Consider the following 18,144-nt stretch of genomic DNA (forward strand, 5'->3'; position numbering starts at 1 on the left):
GCTAAGTGTCGATAAATGTTTCCCGTTAAGAGCAAATATTTCTCTGCGGGTTAATTGTGACGTATTGTGTGTGGAACCAAAGCTTTCACGAGGGAACCATAGAGCCAGGGATGTGAATGTGAAACCTTTAAACGTTTATTTACCAGCGCTAAACTTCCTTGTTGCAGCACACACTCACCGGGCACAGTGGTAAAGTAATGGCTGCTAAATTCCTCGGAGAGCCCACTAAAGTGATCACGGGCAGCCACGATAGAACACTTAAAATATGGGATCTCAGGAGTAGAATGTGTAAGAGCACTCTGTTTTATGGATAACAATTATTTTCTAATGCGCAATCAATTCTTAATGATTCGTTTGATACACTTCTGGTACTCTGTTTCTTACAATGAAGGTGTTGAAGAAATTTAAACTAATTTTAAGTTTGTTGAGAGCACTTATTTAGTTTGAATGCTTTCTTACATTGTCAATTTAACGATGCAAAATACTTACCTAAAAAAGACAGATTTACGTGAATAGTAATTTTATAGACTTAAATAACGTAGGCATTGCAAAGCACACAAATGCATTAATTCGAAAAAAAAGCTCAATTTCTTAAACAATATATATCGTATAAAAATTAGTTTTTAATGCATCTTTTTTTCCCCTTTCGCAGGTACAGAAACAAAATTCGCGGGGTCATCTTGCAATGACCTCGTGACGTCAGATGGTGCGGGCTCGACAATCATATCAGGGCATTTTGATAAGCGGATACGATTTTGGGATATACGAACAGAAATGTCGGCCAATCACATCATGCTTCAGGGCAAGGTTACGTCGCTGGACCTTAGCAGAGGTACGTTTGCATCACTGTTATTGATCTCCGAGATAATGAAACTTCAATTCACTTCTCACGATCGAAACTTAATATATTTTTTAAACGGTTCTATTCAAGCTCTTTTAAAACACACTCGTTAATTTCTATAGATGTGAGGTGTAATGTAATATTGGAGTGTAATTAAATGCTCAGCATATTAGTATTGGAATTCGTGTCAGTACAACAACGTGACGGGTAAGCGATGCCCATTTCCGTTACGTGTGTCTCGATCAAACCCCTTTTTGTTGGTAACGGTTCGGACCGTGCACGAAACGCCGAGATTGATACCTTCAATTCGGAGTGTCTGGACGTCACTGTTTCGGAAACTGATTGAATCACGTCGAATTCGTCGCCGACGACCTCGCTCGAGCGATCGGCTAATAAATAGGGAGACCGTTCACAGTTAGACGTCACGCTCGATCCAGATCCATCAAAAGTATCAATCATCTGTTACGCGTTGATGTGCTCTTGTAATAACATCGGATATCGCGGCGACCCAAATAATCTCACTCTGTATATACGAGATAATAAACAAACTTTTCCGTCGAACGAAACAAAGGTTAGCTAGAAATCATCTCGTGCCACTTTTACGGTAATATTTCAAAAGGAAACACCAATTGATTGTCCAACGTCGACTAATAATATGATTAATGCTAGCGAGATCTTATCATCTTCTAAAGTCTCATTTAATTTAATAATAATCCTGGCATAATCTAGCGGTCTCAACTGCTTTTTACCTTAAAGGTTTTGGAATCGCAGAGGTTAATCCTCTCGTGAACATAGAAAAGCAATAAAGTATCTAATAATACACCACGATCGCGGTACACAAGATAAATCGTCAGAATGGGATGTTTGCTTTCGTGTATAATTTAACAGTCGTTTTTGCATTTCAATCGTAAATATTTTAACGCTTTTTTATTGTAAGCATTCGTTACAAACATGACACATCTCATGGTTGGGTGACATTTTGAAATATCCTCGTATCGTATAACGGGTCAAACGGCAAAGTTTTATAAGTCTTTTTAAATTTAGATACATTCATTTCCTGCTACATTGAAAAGACATGCAATCCACATTACATTTCTTTGTATGCGTTTAAAAGTTATTCTTAATTGAAAAGTTATGTTACAGATTTAATACTTTATTAGAATTCGACCTTTGAAACCTTTTATTGATAAATGATGTTATTCTTAGCTATAAACAGGATATGTTTACTTTTTTCCAGATAGTAATTATTTGTTGGCGTGTGTCCGAGACGATACCATACAACTTATAGACTTACGAATGAACACTATTGTACGATCTTTCAGGTAAGATGATTTGAATAATTTTCATTTATTTCATGGAACAGTAATTATAAATTTAAAAAAGTAGTCAGACGGGTACCCCGAGGATAGGTGGCGATTCCGCGTACAATTCGTGACTCATTATCTTGAAACAAACAGGATGCATACTTTAACTTGGTGAGAGGAAAAAGCTCTGTAAATTAAACAATATTATGAGCAAACATTAGGGTATCATGCTTTAAATATTCCCCTACTTGTTCATAGTGTACAGAAAAATTATAAGGAAGACGAGAAAATTAATTTGTCCAATAATGTTAAAGAGTGTAGCTAGCTCATAGAAAGTAATAAGATACTACCAAAATAACCTTTTCCTTAAGTTTCAATTGTACATGTCTGTATTAAATTTAACCCTCGAATATAAATAGTTTTTGAGTCGTAAATTTGTATGAGTCGCTGAGAAGCTGTGTCCCGCGGTTTCACCCGCATTGCTCTGCTCCTGTTGGTCTTAGCGTGATTATATATAGCCTTTAGCCTTCCTTGATAAATGGGCTATCTAACACCGAAAGAATTTTTCAAATCGGACATCGGCTTTATAATATTAGTATAGAAGATATTGTGTACGGTTCGCAGTCACGACTCGTTCAAGGTGGGCTGCGACTGGTCGCGCGCGGCGTTCGGGCCGGGCGGGCGGCTGTTGGCGGTGGGCGCGGCGGACGGCGCCGCGTACGTGTGGAACACGCACTCGGGGAAGTTGGAAGCCGTGCTTAAGGATCACTCGTGAGTATTGCTGAAATAATGTTGTGTAGTTATTCATAAATCATAACCGTTTTTAAATGCATGTTAGCCTATAATTAATTGTTGCACTTGATATGTTAAATTGTATTTTCCTTGTATGTCTATAATTAGTGTTAACAATTGTTGGCTATCCTTTGTAAAATAAATAAATAAATAAATAAATAAAATGTTTATGTGCTTTAAATATCATTCGTTAGTATTACTGAAATAACATTTTGTTGCGTCCTTTTGTGAGTATAGCTGAATCTCTACTTCTATCTTCTATCAAAATAACGTTTGTTTAATTATAGTCTTTTGAATGTGTGTCCCAATTTTTCCTTGTAAGATATGGGGTATCACATATCTTCATTTTATTACCATCTATCTCCAATAACTTCTACCGTATAAATAGCCTGCTTTTGTTATTCTTCTTCCCTGTTTAGTCCAATCCTTTCTTTATTGCTGTCTATCTCCCTTATTCCTTTAAAAAAACCCTCTTTATAATTAAAATATGTTTGTCTAGTTATGCCTCTTCCTGGTATAGCTCAATCTTTCCATCTATCTTCATCTCTATTAAAAAGCTTAAAAGATAACTCTTCGGCATTTAAACGTTTTGCGCACTACATTAACATTTATCATAATAGAAGCCGAGTTTCAAATGATCTAAAACTAAATACTTGGGCTAAATTATGTGAGGCTTTTATCTGTCAATTAACTAGTACTTTAATCTCTACATTAATGTTTGAACCTTAAATGCAATGTAAATCACAAGAGAATATATAATGTGCGTAAACCACTTTACAATAAGCTTTCATTACCTAGTTCCATTAGTTTATATTGTTAATAAATTCGTTTATTGGGCATCCAGTAAAGTATAAGAAATAATTGTGAAAATCAGGGAATATTAAACTTGAAGATAAATAATAATAATGAATTCTTGTTGTTTTTCATCCAGCTTATTTCCTATTTCAACACTGCCTTTACGAACCTTACTTATAAACTACAGATCGAATACTCACTTCATACAAATCAGAACTTTTATTATTTATTTGATAATATGCAATAATTCCAAAGTGACAAAGATAAAACGTTTATTAAATTAATGTACGTCATATTTTATTTTTATAAGTAGAGACCTATCTCATGATCAAGAATGGTTTATAAGTCGTGGTTTTATACAATGCACTTTATTCTGAAAATATTTCAAATATAACTACCAGAGATAGTTGCGGCTTTGCGGAAACTTTTTACTGTTTTTAGCTTTCATAAACATTTCCCAAGTCATATATAAAAATAAATTGTATGGCTTGAAAACAATTTACATGATTCGTGTTGTAAAATATTAGAAAACTAAAAAAGGAATGATAAATTTGAGGACGTGTGAAGACTGAAGTGTTTGTGAAAGTTACTTGCATAAAGAAAATTATAAGCATGAGTTGCTTTCTGAGGACATTTTAAATAAATGTACAATTGGCTCATACGAAATGAAAGCGTCACTGAACAATAGTGAAATATATCTTTTGTCGCGGCATATCCATTAAATCACATTTTGACATGCCATTATATTTCATCAAGCACTTTTATGACCTTGCAATTCACACTAAAACTGCTTCGCTCGTGACATCGTTTAGTTGGTACATTTCGCATGGACAATTGAAATCGTGAGGTCGACGTCAGCTTTTGCTGTCTCTTTGCAAATTTCTATTTCCCACACAACACACTACTGAAGCACAGTCGATGATCATCTCTGGAATTCGCTTATCATGTACATTGGGGTTCTATCATCCAACGATTACGGATTATTTTTATATGAATCAGACACCTAACTGATTTTGCTCTACACAAATTTGCTGCCATTGGATTAAAAGTTTTCTGTTGTTAAAAATTGTATAACTATACTATAATAAAATTACTTATTCTCTTAAAAATAGTTTGCCTTTTAAACTTGTGTAATAGTTCAAGTTATGTTTCTCACTGATAATGGATAAATTTAAAACGATTTCCAAGAAAAAATATTTTTCAAATGTCTATTGTAATTAAATATAATTATGATCGATTAGATTGCTCTTGGAAGCACAAAAAGTTTTATAGGTAAGCATTGATTTACCGTTCGCACGAGAAGCTAGTTTTATATTCCTTGATGGGAATCAATTTAAATAGTACGGCAATATCGAAATAGAGCGAGATGAACAATAAAGATTGCTTTTCCTTTTGGTTTAGCTATTGTTTCGCGTTTCATAAACCGCGAACGGGTTCAACACACCCACAATAAAACTGTTTTACGTGCCACGAGATATAAGGGCAAGTGTTCTTATCTAGATAGACTTATTAACATTATTGCAATAAAATCTCTTTAACGTGCTTTGAATCTTGCGAGTTCCTGGGGAAACATTTATGTCCCATGTTGTCGCGTTCCTGGCATGAGAGCTGGCATATTGATGGCCTAGCCATTAGCGCTTGCTGTGTGAAACAATTTTTGTAATACGTCCCCGTAAAAGTCAAAAAATCATATGGATATTCTGGTTCATTACCCTATAGACATATAGATAAAAAATTGAACTTAAAAAATATTAAACAAATTTTAAAAATTCATACACAATCATCCTCCAATAGTAATCATTGTATAAGTACCCAATAGTACTAGCTAAATCGGAATAGTTGTTTTAAGAACATTGCATTGAGGACATTTCCGGATATACACAATAGAGCACCCCGGTGACGAGCGCGCGGGCGCCGTCGCACGCCTGAATGGTATCGCGACTCGCGAGCACCGTCCGCACGCAGCGGGGGCCCGGCCGCAGAATTAACAGGAACATGCGCGACACATGCCTGCCTACTTATTGTCGCCGTGTATATTATGATTTATCGTACAGCCTGACGATTTATCGTTGATCCCTATCACTTTAGATAGCGGCTCCCGGCGAAAATTATTAAACATAATGGCCAAAAGACATTGATTTACCACGGCGATAACGATTTTCAGAAAATACCAACGCTCCTATCTGGCCTCGTTCACTTGTAGCAGGGATCCGACTTTCATAATGTAATCAACTCTTACGTCACTGTTTACGGCCACATCAATTTTTACGTATAATTTACAAAATATGGTTTTAACGATAGTCATGCTTATATTAGAATTGTTTCAATAAAATCCAAACAATAAATCTAATCATTCAATCATAAAACTACACACCACGTATATCGCGTGCGATAATTAATTTTAATAAAGGGAACACAGAAAAATAACAAATTTAATAAAAAAAAATAACGACTTTAATTAAAGAGGCTTAGATAGAATTGGCTGAATCTCGTCTTTGTAATTAATATTGTATTTAACTGCGGGTTCGCGTGCCGCACACGAACTTGTAACTTATAATCTTTATAATTGGAGTGATAATCTAATCAGTTCTAGGATTAACAGAACATTTTCATAAACCTTCGGAACCGCTTAATATCACTGCAATTTTATTAACATTCCAGACAGGTGTTTTTATTATTGAATCAAGATTTTCTCAACTATATACGATTATAAGTAGGAAATGCAATAATAGTAAAAGCTTTCCGGCTTAAACTTTACGATTTTAATTTTATGATGTTGATCGTGTAAAACTTTTACAACGAAGTTAACACTCATAATGAACTGGTATCTAGAATATATAAAGGGAAATATTTTCTGTGTAAAATGGAACATTAATTAAAAAGCTGTATTTTCATGTCGAATAGGTGGTCTGGTCTTTCCTATAACGAATTAAAATAAGTTATTGGTCATAAAAAATCAATAGATAACTAGTAATTGAATAACTTTATTGATATTTTAATTAAAAAATATTTAATTTGTAAATAATGTATGGGAATTCCGCAAGGGATAAAGGTAACTGACCCCGAGAGGTTCTGTTTCTGTATTGGGCAACCCGTTGGCAAAAATAGTAGGCGTGTAATGCGGTTATGAATCAAGGCGAGTTCTAACGTATTATGCTAGTCATTTGAATAGGCGGGTCCCCTCATAGCGAGCAGCCTCGCCGTCATTTTCCTCGGCCGAGCCACGTCCAACTAACTGAGCTGTTTCGCCTAGCAATTGCTTCGCGAGGCTGCTCCCACTGTGGTCACCCGCTTGATATTAAACATTCGAACGTAAATTAAAAAAAGAGCGTGTGTGCCGAGCACACATGTCAGAAGTGAAACCAAAATCGTCGCCTTACGTCATGACGTGACGGTATTGCCATGACGCGACCTTGAAATTTTACTCTCAACGCGCCTAAAGAAGTTTCACTTCAAAAACAACTCGTATTTTAAAGAGGATGAATAAGAAATGTGTTCCTGACCTGAGTTGCTTTGAAAAGTTTTGATCGTCCAACATTGTGCTATAGATATCCAAGTTAGAGTTTAAAATAGCCATACTTGTGTTTATCATAGCTAGATAATCAATGCGACTGTCCTTTGTACTCACCTGATGTGTCGACTGACCGAACGGATGAATCAGTTGAACTAATCTAGGGATCTTTCTTTTCACAAGAAATGTAGAAATATTTTAAAGAAAATTGAAGCAGAGTCGCAGAATAATGTTAGTTAAAATTCCTCAACCAAATATACGACTCTATTTCGAGTTGATGAACTTGCACAAAACATTGAGTCATTAAATGAGCATCTGTATAGTTGATGCGCCGTGAATAATTTGACCTCTCTCATTGGTATATCGGATATATCGACTAATTGAAAGGAATTCTGTTATCTATTAAAACGTTTTAATTAAATGCGTTTAAAGTAACTGTTTATTGAAGGGCCACATACCATTAATTTTAAATCGTGTATGTTGAAACCAGTCGCCTTTATTTTGTACTTTCTAAAATATCGATATTACTTTCGCCGATAATTTATTTTCTAATTAAATCAGAGCGGTATTAAGAGCATGCGTTCAACCTATTTATTTCAAAGGACAATAGCCGGTTCCCGATTTTGGCGCGGCATGTGCCTTCCTGCTTCCAAATTGGCCATTGGCTAAGAGGCTCGTTATACGAACCAGAAGCGGTATGTGTAAACGAACCGCGCATACTCCTCTCTAATTCTTGTTTATGCTAGCCTTTATCGCGGATAAATACGGTAATAAAGCTATAAAGCAGTCAGCATCAGCACTAACTATTATTATTTCCTGTAATTGGTACGATTTTCATGTCTCCATTTTAATCACTTTAATTTCTACATGCATACCTCGCACACTATTTCTTATCATTAACGCAAGTTACCAAAGTGTGCCTGGTATATAATTTTATGTTTCCTAGTACTGGCTAATTCAAAATCGTCTTGAGACTAATATAACAGTCACAATAGTAGGTATTGTTCTTCCCACATGATTTCTAAAACATAATTGGAATTATCGGTCTTTAATAAACGTGTATCGTACTTTTATCTAGTTTTAATTTCCTATGTAGTGCGGAATAACTTTACTACACAAGCTATTGTGAATTATGAAGCACAATTCGCATACTCATATAACTTTTAGTGACTTGAAAATGAGATATTATGGCTGATAAAGATCAATACTATCGACATGATTCCTTTTATACGGACTTGTTGAGGTGTTGATGTTGTTATATCATATACGAGTTTAAAACTTGATACCGTCCATGATCTATTCTGGGAAATGTAACGGTGACAGCACAAAATGCACCAGTTCTTTAATATATATAGTACCAGTGTCTGGTGTCGCTTTATGGCCTTGTGAACTTAGATTTTGTCGAAACCTCCGAAAGATACAGTACCATATAAGTACAAAATGACAACATAAAAATCTCATTTATTGCACGATGCGAGATGTGCATCGCAAACATCAAACTTATTGCTACCAGTTTCAGCGTGAAATTATGTAAAAGTCGCTCACGTTTCTGCTAAAATTTCTGTTTATACTTACAAATGTGATAAGCCCCATTCATTTTCAATCGTGAGCTCGCCTTTGGCAGATATTTCATTCTGCACCATTACTTAGCGTTAAAGCGGCGTTAGAAATGTCAAAGCTCATATATTTGTCGATTTTAACCTCCTCTTCGCGATTCAAATGCTTGGAGAGATTTATCAGTATCGGGATTGACTATTCAAGGTTCGCTATTCACTAGAGTTCTCGATCTGACATGTTCGTCTCTCACGACTTTACTCTCTGAGACTCAACAATTATTCAATTTTATTAACGGGACTGGCTGATATTACTTTGGCATATCTCAAGTTATATTCAATTGTTTTATCCAATTACTACTTTTATGGAGAGCCTTTTGCAAATAACACAATATACGGAACCGTTATAGCTGAAGAATTATTTAATGTATTCCTATATTGGTTTATCCATTGCTTTCCTTCACAAGAATACGTAATGCTATTAAGGCATAACTTTGACATAACTTAACGGAATAACAAAAATTTCACTTATTTTGAAACCTTGGAGTAGGTATACTGGTCACTGACTAATGGTAACTTAACCATAATTTATTCATAATCAAAAACAGAAGGTCTGTAATTTTAATGAGATTATTTAAAACGGAACTTAAAAATTACACTAACATGTTAATTAAACCAATGAACTAATTTAACATGTACCTATCAATAGACTTTCCAACTGCTTACACTAAGACCAAATAAACCGGCGGCGGATCATTAATCAACGCATCGGAGAAAAGAAACTAAACAAATAGATAGATCCGTCTCAAAAAAGATAAATGAAGCTGTACGAATGGTTTCCTGTAGCTTTTATTTTTGTTCAGGTCAGCGGTGACGGCTGTGTCGTGGCACCCGCAGTCGGGGCTATTAGCATCCGTGGACCGCGGGAAGCGAGCCGTCATTTGGGGCGACTTGTGACAAGCATGGGACCCCACCGGCCCGCCGCCGCAGGTAATTATCACATACGCAATTATATCCCATTCTGCGAGATAACCACACTTCAGCCGCTGGCAGATGCTATCCGCCCGCATTACGCTCGACGAGCCGTTCGGTTTCAATTATTGCAATGATCATAATCTAGCTTTGAGCACATGTCAATTAGATGTGCGTGTATTGATCGATTTTAATTTATGGCAATTGCCACTTTGTACGTTTGTAATGATTTCCTATTGCATATCTGATTTGTGCTGGGTATTTATTATTGGCGGTCAATTAAATAGAAATGATACACGAGAAAGTTCAAAGGGCAAAGCACTTGGAAATACCTACAAAAGAAAATGGACATATTCTGCTTATAAAACCTGTATGCTAAAATCTTGATGATTCATATGCTTATCCGCTAAAGTTGGTGTAATAAAGATTCACGGAGTAAATGTTTTGTTATAAGTTATTATTAAGTGTTAAGAATTTACAATCATTTTATTTTTATAGCCCCTCTTCGATGTAATCCTTGATTTTGCTCACCCACGTTTAGTTTTTCTTTTTACAATTTAAGCCGCCTTTTGCTATTTTTTATTTATTTCTGGCATCATGTGTCACCACAATAAAGAACTTTCATTTCAAGGTTTCTAACAATGATTTTATATTTAACATTTTTTAACATCACGGGAAAATTTATAATGTACATAACATTAGTAATAGATGTAGAATATTTTTAACCTCAATAATATGTGGAATTTAAAACTACATATTATCCAAAGCGATGTATTACATTGATAGCGCGGCAAAGTGTATCGTTACCTACGAAGAAAGGGCGGGGTGTGATAATTAGCTATAAGTGGACTTACAGCTGTTGAGCAAAGAATACGTTCGTTTTTTAACAAGATAACACGACCTTTATTGCTGTGCAGCCATAAAAAGGAGATGTTAATATCGTGAATATTTATCACGCCTGTGAAAGAATAGGGTATCATAGACTTTGAAGCAGTTTTTTAGAATCGCATAACCGAAGCTTTAATTGATCCAGTTTCGCATATTATACACGATGCAAATTAAAAACAAAAGAAATGTTTTTAGTGCTTTCAACGAGAGCTTGATAGAACTTTTATGAGGTTTTCTTTTTTTTATTGTCGTAGATATTTAAATTGATTTTTTTTCTAACTAAGTAATAAAATAATTTAATGAGTACCGTACTCCACATTATTTTGTGGTAATCAGATTCTGCAATGTCCTAAGTCTCACATGTCAAAGTTATACATTACACTACGAGATAAAAAAATCCCTGTCTTAACTACGTACGGGAACCTCTTTTAACAGCCCATAAAACACATAGTTGTGATCTATGATAGTTGTCTTAGTGCTAAATCTTAGGCTGTTGCCATTTAGTTTTTAACTATAGGTAACATAAAAAAATTCTAAATATCGTCATCAGCGAACATGTCCAGACTGCATAATTGTCCGTCTGTGACCTCCTAACGGGTGACCCCAACCTGACATGTCACTGCGACGAGCCGCGCAGTTATCGTGATGTCACACCTTCGCGTGTTATATAACCGTTACCATAAATTCTGGTGTTGAGATAAAGTTATTTTTCCTATAAATCAGCACCTATTTATAAGGCAATGCTCTCTCCATGTGTAGAGGAATTTGTATAATCTTTCTAAATTCTTGTCAAGTAAACAACATTTAATGGAATCATTCCGACAAATGTACAAAGGCTTTCTTTTTGTATTGTCTCAAAGCGTGTTTTAACACTCGACGGTTTGAATAAAACATTCGAAGAGAGGTGTTAATGAAAGGCTGTCAGTTAAATGAATGAAATTAGTATGATTGGAGCGATCAATAGCACACACCAGGGTAATGTTCTCGACTGACCTAATCGCCTCCGATAGTCCGACCATCGGGTCTATAATTCACCTTTGTTAAAAATGAGTTTAGTGCTTATGACGCACAATACAAAATCGCCGGCAAGTGAAAGCGTGACTTTCGACTTTCATTGGGTTTTTGTACAAGTGTGTATGGGTTCGTGCTGACCGAACCATATTGTCTCGACGTGAATGTACAGAACGGTATTATAATATCGGCATTCGGCACCTTCACTTAAACATCTCGCTTTAATAAGATTTCACGGCCGGAAAGAATTTGCCAAATCTACTTAGTTACCACATACAATAGTATAGGAAGTGGGTCGTAAAGCCTAAAAAACTTAAATTGGTTCCAGTATCTCGAAGATTCTTGCTTCTCATGAAGTACCTACATACCTATTTAATTTTAAATGATTTTGATAAAAAATACTCGACAGCATATAATAAGCGGTCGATAATAATTGAAAGATTCCGTTCACTCGGAATTTCGATAAGTCTGTCTTCACTTTTAAAGGTTAAAATTAAGATCATTTAAATACAAATAATATTAAAACAATGCTTTACATTTAATGCCTTTTTCAAATAGGTCATATTGATAATTTATTAAAATTACATCGATGGCTCTATAAAATGGCGCCATTTTATATAAAAAATTCCGTTTATTGTTTAAAACAACCTGTTTCGTATCATAAAATTAGATAATTTAAAATTTCCAATATCCATAAATCTAGCACAAGGTTAAATTAAAATTATATTGTGTATCCTCTCGCTCAATAATACCGTACAAATTTCAAACACGGATTGTGTCCAAAATAATGGAATATCCATAATTTCAAATAAATTATAGTGTTTTCCATTATTAATAAAGTAATCTTTTGCTGAGAAATACTGCAATTTTCCAGATCATGAACTATTAATTTTAGAAATTAAATGTTCCAAATTGTAAGAATTAAAATCGCTTACAATATTATAACCTTTTATATATTAAGTTCCTCAAAAATATAGACTTTTATCATCTATATTCTATATGATTATATGTAAATCAATCAAAAATGTAATCTATTCGCGCGATCTAATAAATGACAAAGTGGACGCCACAGGAAGTATCGAAACGAGTTCCAATCATCTATCACACCACGGCACCTCCTCAATTTTAACTCGATTGCGTTACGTATATCGGATTGCGTTCAACGGTCCATTTACACCTCTATCGATATAATTCAGCGGAAAAATTACTACAGTCAAATTACTGTACGTGATCAGTATCTTTTTATCATCGCCAAAATGACGTACTACGTTGGCCCATTCAATTTTTTGTCGTCGATTTCCATTTTCCAACAAAGTCGGCTGGTGACACCTAGATCGTAAATATTCATTCATAAATCGTAATTAGCGGTTTTGATGTCGCCGCCTTCATCGATTACTGTTTAATTGGATTTTTATTTACCACCGTAATTAATTCGATATAAAAATTACAAATCAATAAATAAATTTTAATTGGTCGTGTAAACAAATAGCTGAGTATATTGGATACACATGATGGCATAGCTCGCGGCTAAGGCAGTCGGGATACCGTTGTTTTATGCGGTCCAGTGAGTACGTTTCGGCGTAATGACCCGGCCAATCAACGCACGAAGCTCAGATCTTAATCGCATGCGAATTGATAACGCACTGTCACCTCTAACTGATAGGTTCATAAATAAAATATTTTTCAATGTAAATAAATTGTCAAGGTTTTCTTTGGGGTCGGACTTTTGTTTATTGCAAGAATATGCTAAGGAGATGTGAAAAATGTAGTATAATAATGTTGTATTGTGTACTGTCGAGTGTCTGTGTTAATTAATATATTATATTATAAATTCTAAAACACCTTACTTTTAACAACCGGAGTCTTAGTTTTATTTGCGAAATCGTTTATTTTGGCTTCGGAATACAGCTAACATATTAAATAAAAAACACAAATTGATTTTCTCATTCAATATACCAATAACAAAAAATCCCGCCCAATGTTACCATTTTTCTTCAATCAATAATTAATTAGTCGGCCCACCAAGATTGAATACTGTTTTATTCATATTCATACTTTACTATTATAAGTCAGCAGAACCTACCGTTATAAAGATTGGTTTGTAATCGTATAACCTATAATTAATGTAATGCCAAATCTTTTTTTATCATCGCTGTCAACGCCTTTGGCTTCCATACCATTCATTGGATATTATATAAAAAAATAATGCAAAAACAGCCGCCAAGAAAATTTCCGCTCCTGTCATCTCAGTTATGCGAAATTCCTGTATCATAACAGTTCGATGAGATAAATATAGTAACTGGTTTATATCACCTTGTTAATTAGAATCTTATGCAATCCCTTATCGAAAGATCCTTAACAGCCATTTAGAGGTAATAGAAAACGAAGACACCTACCTGACCGAAACGCGATGTTAATTCGCCAATAAGCTCTCTCATTAAGAGCAGTTTACCGTTCTAGAAATAATTATATCTCTTTTTGTTTGCCGGCAGTCCTCACAACACCTAGTGGCGATTTAATATCGGTTATTAGCAAATCGTTCTCAGAAATCTATTACAATGACCACGGAATACTCTCGTTGCCTATGTCCCATTCGTTAAACTTTTTACGATGACTATCTCTTGTCTTAAAATGTGGGTCGACTTTTATTTCCTCTAAACATCTAAACGAAACAATTTGCCTCCGAGCGGGATTCAGTAAATTATCGCAATTGAATTATCTTTTTTGGAAGCTATCATTTCATCGTTTGTGTGATACTCTCGAGCAATTTGTCTTTATTACTACTCATTTCTCCAAATCGCATAACTTGAAATATATTCTCCGCAGACTGTTATTTTTCTTAGACCATTCTAGAATTAGATCTAACCACCATCAAATATGCATTTATTAGGCGAGCTGTTAGATTTGATTCCATACATAGAAATATAAATACATGGGTTAGAGTCGGCAATTCACTAACGAACGATATAAATCGAGTGCTCGAATCGATTTGAAATAGTGCTGTGATATACAAATATATGAGAAGTGTTAATAACGGTTACTCTACAATAAACGTATCTATTTCAACATGTTTTCCGTTCCATACTCCATAACAGAGTCGCAATATTTGTTTTGTCGAAATGACATTTACACTAAGACTATATTCTGCGAAATGGGTTTGTATTTCTGGTTATAATAGATAACTGCCCAAAGTTATTTATGAAATTTTGCGACCTCGTCTGAACTTCTAAACCGATATAGACCCATAACGTTATTGTAATCTTTATGTTTATACGTATCTTGTATTCTGGTTTATATTATGGATATCGCATTCCGTTACACCTATTTACAATATTTGAATAGCGAATTACAATTTAATTTGAATCAGCAAGCAATAATCAGAATGATTATATTCATCCACTAACGGTTGGTACCACACCAAGGAGCAATCAATTTATACTTACAGAATAAATATCAAATTCGATCTTGAATTAACATAATCGTTAAAACCATAAAAAGTAGAGTAAGGAACAATTTGACCTTTACATAAACTTAATACTTTATAAATTATATTTTCAGCTTTAGTAGTTCAATAGACCGTGATATTCTTGCTTTTTGTTGTGTTTAGTTAAACAATCAATCAATCAATGTTACTTAAATCCTTAAATAAAACAAGTGTATTTATATTATTCTATCATTTATTTGTCACGTCTGTCCACTCAACATTTTTTTTTTTTTCAAATAAAAATATGAGTTAAACATTTAAACAGCTGCACATTTGGGAATATCGAATTTAAATAATCTAAACAAGAGTGTACTTAAAATGAACGTTCTTAAATTTAATTCATTATCGATGTTGTCAAAGAATAAACAATTGTACAGATATCGCTTATTGTTTTTAGGTTCCCCAGCAAGAGGCAGGAGCAGCGGAAGGCGAGAGCGGCGAGGTGTTGGATCTCGTTCGCGGGCTCACGGCAGACATTCTGCAGAGACTCACGTAGTACCTAGTCGCCGCGGGTGCATTGACGTGTTCAAAACATGACGATAGCATCTACACTCTACACTTTTTCACGTCCACACGGAGCCGGTAAAACATGTACATATTACATATTACACTGATACCGATCGATGCCAATAAAAAATTACAATACCTTTTTATGCGATTGTCTATTTGTAAATACTAATTGGACGGTGTTAAATTTATAATTGGAGGGTGCTTTCAAGAATTTTACGCTCGGTTGCAATGGCTGTTTTTTGACGTTTTTACTCGTCTTCCAAGATATTATCTTTCATTCCTTAACGTTACACAAGGCTCGTGGAATATGTCTCGTTTGCTCGATTTTAGGTTCGCTTCTGCTATCATAAATTTATGCGCATAATAGATTTTCCATCTCGTTTCCTGGACTGTTTAAAATTTAAATATAATTGTTCAATTGAATATCGTTTCGTCCATCAATATTTGATGTAAATAACAAATTTCAGACTAATGCTCATTAGCGTGGGAAAATTATTCAATATAATTTCATGACCAATGTTCCCCGATGCAAACTAAACTAAGCGTGCGCGCACCGAAAAAGGAGTGGCTGGTCAGCGTTACATGAAATATTAATTAATACGAATAAAATTCATAAGGCGGTGTCCAATCCGCGGCGGTGCACGATAACTAATAACCGTCGTGTTGTCAGCGCGAATTCATATTTGTTTTCCTTTAGTGCGCGGGATCGGAGGGCACATGCGCTCCCGACCACTCATTAGCACACAATGCGACCACTAGCGGCCGATTCCCGCGATCAATAAACTGTTGTCTATACTCTATGCTCTAGCCTCTATGCTCTATACTCAGGGCTGCCACACGATCGTTTTGTGTGGATCTGTCACAGTGATCTTATTGTTTTATTGCTGGTTGTTTTGGTTTTCACAATTAATGTGATAATGTGAATTTGATGTTTCGGATTATGAAAGCTCACAAAAATTTATTGAGTAAAATCTACGTCTCTAACGGATGAAAAGCACTTTTCTATCTTGATTCTGCTTATTTTCTTTATTCTTTCTTTTATAAAATGATGTAATGCAAGCAGATACTTTTTTAAATCATTTTTTATCATGTGCCAAAACAATTTACAACATAATATGGTAGCCCTGCGTATACCCTATTACCAACGCTGTGGTCCGATAACGCAGCCGACATCTATAACCCTCTGGCGTTTGTTTTGACAGACACGCTCCGTAATTTTTTAAAGACCAATGACCCCGCGTTTATTTAACGCTATTTTTACATGTAATTACGCGTTACCGACCGCTTAATTACCCGAAACTACTGCGACGCGGACGGCACCTGGAATTCGGTAAAAAACCACAGCGCCACAGTGTGCGATAGCTCGCCGAACGACATGGATAAAAACCATTAGTTCTTTTTTGTCGTCTATTGTTTAATAATAGAAGTCTCTCACCAGTTATTAAGTTAATTAGTGTTTAACCAATTTTTTCAGCCTATGAACTTAATTTTGCGTAAACACTGACATTGTCGTTGTATAAAATGTCTGTTATAAGTAATTCGACAATGGCATAATAATTTTATCATTACACAAATATAGTTTAAGGTCGACTTAGATATTCAGGTTGTTTGGATTTTTTATTTCAAACACCATTATTCTATTCTAAGAACACCATCACGTGTTAAAACACCATCATCGTCGTATATATTTTTTGTACGATTTCATTAAACACGTACAAGCTTTCTTTTTAGATCTTTTGTCCGAGCAGACGGTTCGAATTTCACACTGTAGTCCATTGAATGAGTCCCTCCAAGGGGGGTCTAGAGTGCGTGAGTTAGTAACGTAAGATGTTTCTTCGGAAACATATCAAGAGTCCCTAGGTAATAAACATACTAAAACCCCGGGACACTAGGAGGAGCCCCGGAGTGGGGGGAGGGGGGAAATGAGTCCATTTTTTCATTTTTCGCTTAAATCTCAAAAACGGTACATGTTAGAGAAAAACTTTCAAGGAAAAGTTGAAAGGCCATAAAGTTATCTACAAGTTGTACCTAAATCATTTTTTCCTATATCCTACCGTTTCTGAGTTATACGCAGTAAAAAATGATTTTGGCTCAAACAATTTCCCCATACTACACATCAATCGATCAAAAACTATTTATTTCTTCCAAAAAACTCAAATGTGCAACTTGTGACCGGTACTGATAGATTGCTCTTAATTAGGTCTATAATTGGTAAAATAAACACATTCCTCCATGGAAGCCTTTAGAAGGAATCGATTGTCAAAATATTATATTAGGGCAGTTTGAGTTACTGAACTTGATCTTTTTATTTTTTTCTTCCAAAAAACTCAAAAGTGCAACTTGTGACCGGTACAGATAGATTGCTCATAATTAGGTCTATCATTGATAAAAATACTAGATTCCACCATGGAGGCGTTTACGGGGAATTGAATTTTATTAGGGTAGTTACGATACTTGAACTTTTTATTTTTTTTCTTTCAAAA

The 18,144-nt window shown here is 35.0% G+C and overlaps 1 protein-coding gene across 2 annotated transcripts in view; it reads left to right on the forward strand.

The window, feature by feature from the left end:
• The window catches only part of Atg16 (Autophagy-related 16), a 130,511-nt gene extending 113,087 nt beyond the window's left edge, over positions 1-17,424 (forward strand). For both annotated transcript variants that reach the window (XM_090101932.1, XM_090101933.1), the window contains 6 exons: positions 168-288; positions 653-832; positions 2,079-2,163; positions 2,770-2,916; positions 9,660-9,786; positions 15,549-17,424. In XM_090101932.1, coding sequence (XP_089958058.1) covers positions 168-288; positions 653-832; positions 2,079-2,163; positions 2,770-2,916; positions 9,660-9,753 — 627 coding nt within the window. In that variant the 3' untranslated portion in view covers positions 9,754-9,786; positions 15,549-17,424. The remainder of the gene's footprint in view (positions 1-167; positions 289-652; positions 833-2,078; positions 2,164-2,769; positions 2,917-9,659; positions 9,787-15,548) is intronic.
• Positions 17,425-18,144: the final 720 nt, after the last annotated feature.

This window comes from Colias eurytheme, chromosome 5 (assembly GCF_061535395.1).
Source record: "Colias eurytheme isolate Ceu_HAF_F1 chromosome 5, ilColEury1 Martin Lab GWU primary, whole genome shotgun sequence".
NCBI lineage: Eukaryota > Metazoa > Arthropoda > Insecta > Lepidoptera > Pieridae > Colias > Colias eurytheme.